General features: G+C 36.1%; 1 protein-coding gene across 1 annotated transcript in view; it reads right to left on the bottom strand.

Annotated features, from left to right (window-relative positions):
• Positions 1-5,051, bottom strand: part of LOC136031271 (uncharacterized) — a 41,565-nt gene extending 36,514 nt beyond the window's left edge. Inside the window, exon 1 of the mRNA XM_065710710.1 lies at positions 4,914-5,051. Coding sequence (XP_065566782.1) covers positions 4,914-4,942 — 29 coding nt within the window. The 5' untranslated portion in view covers positions 4,943-5,051. The remainder of the gene's footprint in view (positions 1-4,913) is intronic.
• Positions 5,052-6,746: the final 1,695 nt, after the last annotated feature.

A 6,746-nucleotide genomic window follows, 5' to 3' on the forward strand; every position in this document is an offset into this window, starting at 1 on the left:
CTAGGGTTGTATGTTATGCTCCAGGGTCATAAAAGATTTATATAGAAGGGGTGATCATGTGAACTTTAGAGGAGGCTCATTTGATTTGAAACGTATGTTCTAGTTTCCTTTTAATAGTTAAAAGCTATGGAGGGCAACCCCCTAGAAGATAAACTCAACCACCCAGAGTCCAGGGGCAAGGGTTATAAGTTATACCCCAAGGCATATAAGGTTTTCATGGAACAGATCGTTACATAAACTTTGGATCAGATTGGGCTCAATTGATTGGTGGTCTGAAGTTCTAGTGTCCTTTTTAAGAGCTAAAAGTGAATGGAGGATAGCAAGCCCTCCCCACACCTATCATTCCCCAAAACACATCTGATCAAAATTGTAAGAGATCTATTTCATTGAGCATTGTTGCTGAATGAATGAATGAAACTTGCCCACAGTTCTCAGGGTAAGGGTTGCAAGTCATGCTATCTTTTCGTTTGTAATATACCATTTATATAATTCACATAGGTATGTGTGTTTGAACTTTACTTTTGGAAAATAAAAAGGGCATTCAGGTGAGCCTTTCAGAGTACGTTGAGGGAGTGTTGAACTAAATCAAAACAACATGTTATGTGTATTTGGATAGTCAAAAGGTTGTAACTTGGGAATGACTGAGTATATTAGTTTGGCACTTTTAGGAAATGGTAAGGAAGATGATCAAACAGGCAATACATGCATGCTACCCTAACCACTACAACTAACAACACTACTACTACTATAGCCTCACTACTTCATTTACAATATTGATGGAATTTTGAACTAAATCAAAAGACACTATTTGCATGTACATTGTCAAAAGAGCATGTCTCAAGAATTGATTTGGGTATTAAGTTGAAACTTTCAGAGAATACTCAAAAAGGAAAATCATCTGAGCAAAAGGCAATATGTGCACACTACTACTAATACTACTATCACTGCTACATCTACTACTACTATTTCTATTGCAACTACTTCTAAGGCTAAGAGCACTGGGATGAGAATTTCAAGATTTATATGAACATCCAGGTTATCAAAAGGACATATCAGCAATTTCATAGCAATGGCTTAATGTATTAAGTTGAAACTTCTAGGACTTGACAAAGCAAGTGTTCAAGTGACAAAAAATTAATATGTTAATACTACTACTGCTACTTGAAATTTTATAAGGAAGAGGAAACACATAAAAGAAGCCCTTCTTCAAAGCCAAACATCAGGCCATTTAAGATTGAAAACGCACGCTACCGCAAAGCAGACAAAGCCGTAAAGAAGAGCACAAGGAATGACCACTAAACCCTGATCAAGAACAAAGCCAAACTTACTGAGGAAGCAGCCAAGAGAGGAGACTCCAGAACCCTATATCAGGTCACAAGTGACATCATTAGAAAGAAACATAATGTCAATGGCCCAGTCTAAGACCCCTCTGGTGTACTTGTGACAAAACATGTAGCAGTGAATGAGTTACAGACATCCCACTTCAAAAGACTCCTCAATAGGCCACCACCTGATAGCCACCCAACATTACCACAATGCCATCCTTCTTCCTAAACATTAGTGTGAAGCCTTCCAAGTGTTTTGGGGATTCAAGCAGCTGCTGAAAGATTAAAAAATGGCAAATCCCTGGGAGAAGACTGTATATCAGTAGAGATGATAAAGGTCTCAGTGGCAGCACTAATAAATTCTAGACCACCTTGTTTGCTACAATATGGAAAAAGGAAACGGTTACTGGTTGATATGAGGCACAGCATACTAATACACCTGTTCAAAAAGGGTGATGCCAGTGTCCTAGGAAACTGGTAAGAAATAAGCTTGATTTTGGTCCCTGGTAAACTACTGTGTCATGTCATTCTGAAGAATACAAAATGAGCTCGAAAAGCACCTAAGGGACAAACAATATGGGTTCTGCCTGAACCATTCTTGTGCTGATCTTACATTTACTTTGCAAGTCCTCACTGAAGAAAGACGAAAATGGTGCTCGGAAAGGTCTTTGGCTCTGTAGATGAGCAAGTTTGTGGAAGATCCTTTTTTATTATGGGTCCCAAGTAAAATAATCACAATTATTATAGCTCTTTATGAGGACAGCAAGTGCTGCATCAAGACACCCAAAGGACAGGCCTGATACTTTCAGATTCTATCTGGCATCAAACAAGGATGTGTACTGTTACTGTTACTTTTTGTGATTATCATTGACCTTATTCTCTGCAACTCCATGACCAATGGTATCAAACTTTTTGTCAAAGTGACTGTTGGTGACCTAGACTTTGCAGATGACATTACACTGCTACAGTTGTGCAAGCAACATCTGCAAGAACTTCTAAACAGGATGAGTAAAAAAGCAATAAAACTTGGCCTAAGAATAAATTCTAGTAAAACCAAAACAATGGTCAGTACTGATTCCCCACTTCATATCAGATTTGAAAATGAGAAAAATCAAACAGGTTGAAGAATTCAAATATCTCGGAAGCATAGTAGAGAATCAGCATTCAAAGAAGTAATGACCAGAATACCCAGGGGAATGCCATCTTCAATAGGTCAAGCACATATGGAAGTCAAAAAATTACTCTGCCTAACCTAAGTTATGCCTGTTCAACAGCAATGTCTTCCTAGTCCTCCTTTATGCAGATGAAACATGAAGTTTGAACCAGCAACAGGAAAAGAAAATCCTTGCATTTAAGAATTTTAAATATTCATTGGTCAGACAAAATCACAAATGAAAAAGTCCACAAACTTGTCAACCAGCCAATAGCGACAGCCAATAGGCTCAGAGGTGGAGATACTTGGGCCATGTTCTCTGAATGCAGGACACTCATATCCCAAAAGCCACTTTAAATTAGCACCCAAACAGAAGTAAAAGGTGGGGAAGACCTCAGAACACTTTGTGTTGAACATACCAGTCTGATCTGCACAGTATACATGCTTCTCTGCAATTCAATTGGGAAGACATATACACAGCTGCCCAATTCAGAAAAGATTAGCAGAGTCTAGTGGATGCCCTAGGTACCTCTGGAATCACAGGTAGATCTAAGGTCAAAGAAACTAGAGCTGCTGCTATTGCCATTAATACTAACACTAGTAATACCAGCATTACTACAATAACTACTATTACAATTATACCTAAGGATATGAAGATGAAATTTTCAAGGAAGATTGAGGGGAAAGGTGAACTGAATCACTACATGCCATCTGTATACAGTTTGTCAAAAGAGTATACTACAATATCTCAAGAACTATTTGATGTGAAGTTGGAGCTAACAGGGCTGTTGTGGAGGATGTTGATCTAACCAAAAGAAAATATTTGTATCCTAATGGTACTGCATCTTCTCATGGTACTAAACTTGCTATTATTACTGCTTCTACTACTACTGCCACTAAAGCTAAGGCTAATATCATTTTATACAATCCTGAAAAACCCTTATGCCAGCCTTACCTCTCACCCAGACTATACATCTTGGCTTTTTCTCCAACTAGCCATGGCTGGATGGCAAAAACCCTTATGCCCACTTTGCCTATCACTCAGACTATATGTCATGGCCTTTTCTCCAACTAGCCATGGCTGGATGGCAGCTTGATTTTAATTCAAATAAAACTTTGAGCAAAGAGTCCAGGGCCAAAAGCATACTCTATGGTGGTATTTTCAAGCTTCAATGTTAACCATCTTCTGATTTCTAAGTCTTAGAAATTGTCCTTCTTGACAAAACAACATTTTACTTTAATTTTTGGTTATCAGTTTCTTTTTCTCTGGATTTAGTTCTGGGAATACAATTCCTGTTATTGGGGCAGAATTATAAACCATACCCAATGTTGCTGTTTTTTGTTATTTTTTTCCAGGAAAATTTGTTTATATATCTTTCAAACCTAATAAATTGGGATTTAGCAAAGTTGTGAAGCTGATTTTTTTTTGTACTTCATTTAAGCCGAAGATCTGTTTTGTAGGGTTTCACTCTCATAGTACAAATATTTTTTATGTCTTCAAAGGTCACTGTCCTCTAGATAGAGTAGGGGTAGGTACTTCAAAATACCTTCCCAGGACATAGCCTATTTTAGCCTGTAGACTGATCCCTGAAAGTTTCATTCTCCTAACCTAAACCCTTTTTAAGATAGCAAAAAGTAGCTAAACCAGAATTTTACCCTTCTTCAGAAAGTGGCAGGGGATTTGGAAAGAATATAAAATAAGGAATCTAGGTAAAACTATGGTAATAATTTATTTTGTTTGCATGTTTTTATTAGAAGGCTATGCAATATAACTATACCTTTACTGAATTAGATTATGTGAAAAGCAGGCAACAGTAAATTAGACTGTGTAAGAGTGCATCTACATTATGTGTTTTGTTTAGAAAACTTAGAGACAGCTAGTAGTCTAATCACCAGTGTAGACTGTAGGCTAACATGTTGTGAAGTTTTCAATCCTCTCGTTTTCTGGCTAGTTCTCTGATCATCATGATTGTAGAAGATTTCAGTTAGTGAAAAAGCATTTTCATTAACCATTAGACCTAGGCCTACTGTGCTTTTTGAAGGCTGTTTGTCTTTTTTTGGTAAGCTCTTTAGCTCCTTTTTCATATTTATGAATTGATAAGGCCACCAGAAAATAGAACAACAAGATTTTTCTGTTCACTTACTGATTTTTAACATGTTGGCCCATTTTGTTGGCATCTTTTGGTGCTATACCCAGAAATGCTAGTATAGAACAGTAGTAGCTGTCTAAACTACCCATTTTATCTTTTTCTGTCCCAGTCTTCTGGAAAACGCTAAATAGACAGACAACCTAAATCATTTAGCCTATAGCCTAGTTTTAGAAAACACATCAAATGTCCTTGGTTCATATCTAAGCTACTATCCAGGCAATAATAGAATATTGTGTATAGTCAGGAACTCTATAAAAATAGAAATATTGTTGAATTTTTACTTACTTAACAATACTAAAAACTTGAAAGTTCATTCAGTCATGAAACACAAATTCAGAAGAACAGTAACATTTTGTATTTCGAAATCCTTGCCGTTTGCAACACTGATGAGTCATAAATCTAACAAATGCCCGTGTTCGTTTACTTGTCCATTAGATGGCTCACATCCTTAACTGTCTACAATGGCGTTTGTTTTTCGTTGGGTTTTTTTTGGCTTTTAAGAACCATTATAAACCTTTAGCGAAGGTTTTAATATTTAGATATTAATATTAGCAGGTATTTGTATACTACTATTAAAATGCAATGCTACCGAGATCTTTAATTTTCTGCAAATTATCTGAATCTTGGTAGTTTCTAGCATGAACATAACGTATTCAAAAAAATCGTGCTGAGGAGTATCAAAGGCTTTTAAAAGGCACCTAAATAGTGTAACTATGCAAAGTAAATAGTGTAATTGGTATAATTTCCACTAGAACTGGGTAAATTTCAAAAGTTGTGTTCTGATTTTAGTATATGTATATCCGTGATTATGATTTAGTCTGATAACCAAGTGAATCTTCCTTAGCAGGAATTGGATAATTTAAAAATAGTAAACAGTAAACGGTTTCATTGCCTAAGGTTTTTATCAGTAAATAGTATATTAACTAGTTTCAATTTATCTAGGACACAAGAATCTGCTGCCTCATTTGCTAAACTATTGACGGTCAAACTGTTGATTAGGCCTTTTTGACCTATCAGAACCGAAGCTAAAGGGAAGCTGGACGGGGTAAGTACCCCGGGAGGTGTACACGGTGGTGGAAAAATACCTAGAAGAAACATTAGAAAGAGAAACTTCCTGGAAGAAGAATTAATTCAACGTCTGAAATTATCTAAATTACAATACCTAGCTAGGAAGGTATGCAAGCTAGGTTCACCCATGAATAATTGTATGGGTTTCAATTTTTAAAGAGTTAAACTTTTATAACTGTAAGAGTTTCCACGGGGCACCATTTTACGAAAATCGTTTTTTTTTTTTTTTAATGAAAGTAAAAGTTATAGGCTACTTACGTCACTACTCTGCGTTGAAATAGTTTTGTAATGAAAGTGGTAAGCTTAGAGCTAAAAAAAAAAAATATTAATTGTTCCCGGGCAAAGTTAGAATAATAGTGACACTGTAAAAGGTGAATAATAGATGTAAAAAGCGATTTTTTTTAACAGCTAAAAGCCCTCCATAATTATTATTGTAGGCAGTCTTAATGACGGACATAACTGTTAATGATCCCTCCTTTTGACCACTACCGTTAATAAGGCGAATACTGTAAACAAGGATTTCTTTTTCTGAGCTCTGAAGACGACTTGACGGAGGTCCTTGTCGAAATAACTGCTTATTTTCATTTCCTATTTTTCCACTGGCTGACACTAGCCTCGTTAGTCTCGCCTATTAGATTTTATTTTTCACTTATTTCTTTTCTTCTTTGCTTCATACCTCTTTTGATTCCTTCTCCCCATGATTCCACTCTGGAATTATATTATCCATATGCCGTCCCTAGAAATTCTGTTTTAAGAAACACAAATCTAACGCTTTTTTTTTAATATTGTTTGCAAAAATATTTGCTAATAATAGACTCAATTGGCCCCTTTCAAGCTCATATATGGAAAGTACTAACCAGACTTTAAAAATGAGATTGCTTCAACCTCAAGACGTTTCTAAACAAGTCTTGGAGAAAACTGAAGATGTTTTTTGGTCTTGCCATATTATCCAGGCTAAATGAAAGACTTAAAAGAATTTTGCAAGGTAGTGGTTTAAACGTAGCTTTAAAAAGTACTAATACTTAGAGAAGTTTGGATTGAACTCCATTG

Source organism: Artemia franciscana, chromosome 1, assembly GCF_032884065.1.
Source record: "Artemia franciscana chromosome 1, ASM3288406v1, whole genome shotgun sequence".
Lineage (NCBI taxonomy): Eukaryota > Metazoa > Arthropoda > Branchiopoda > Anostraca > Artemiidae > Artemia > Artemia franciscana.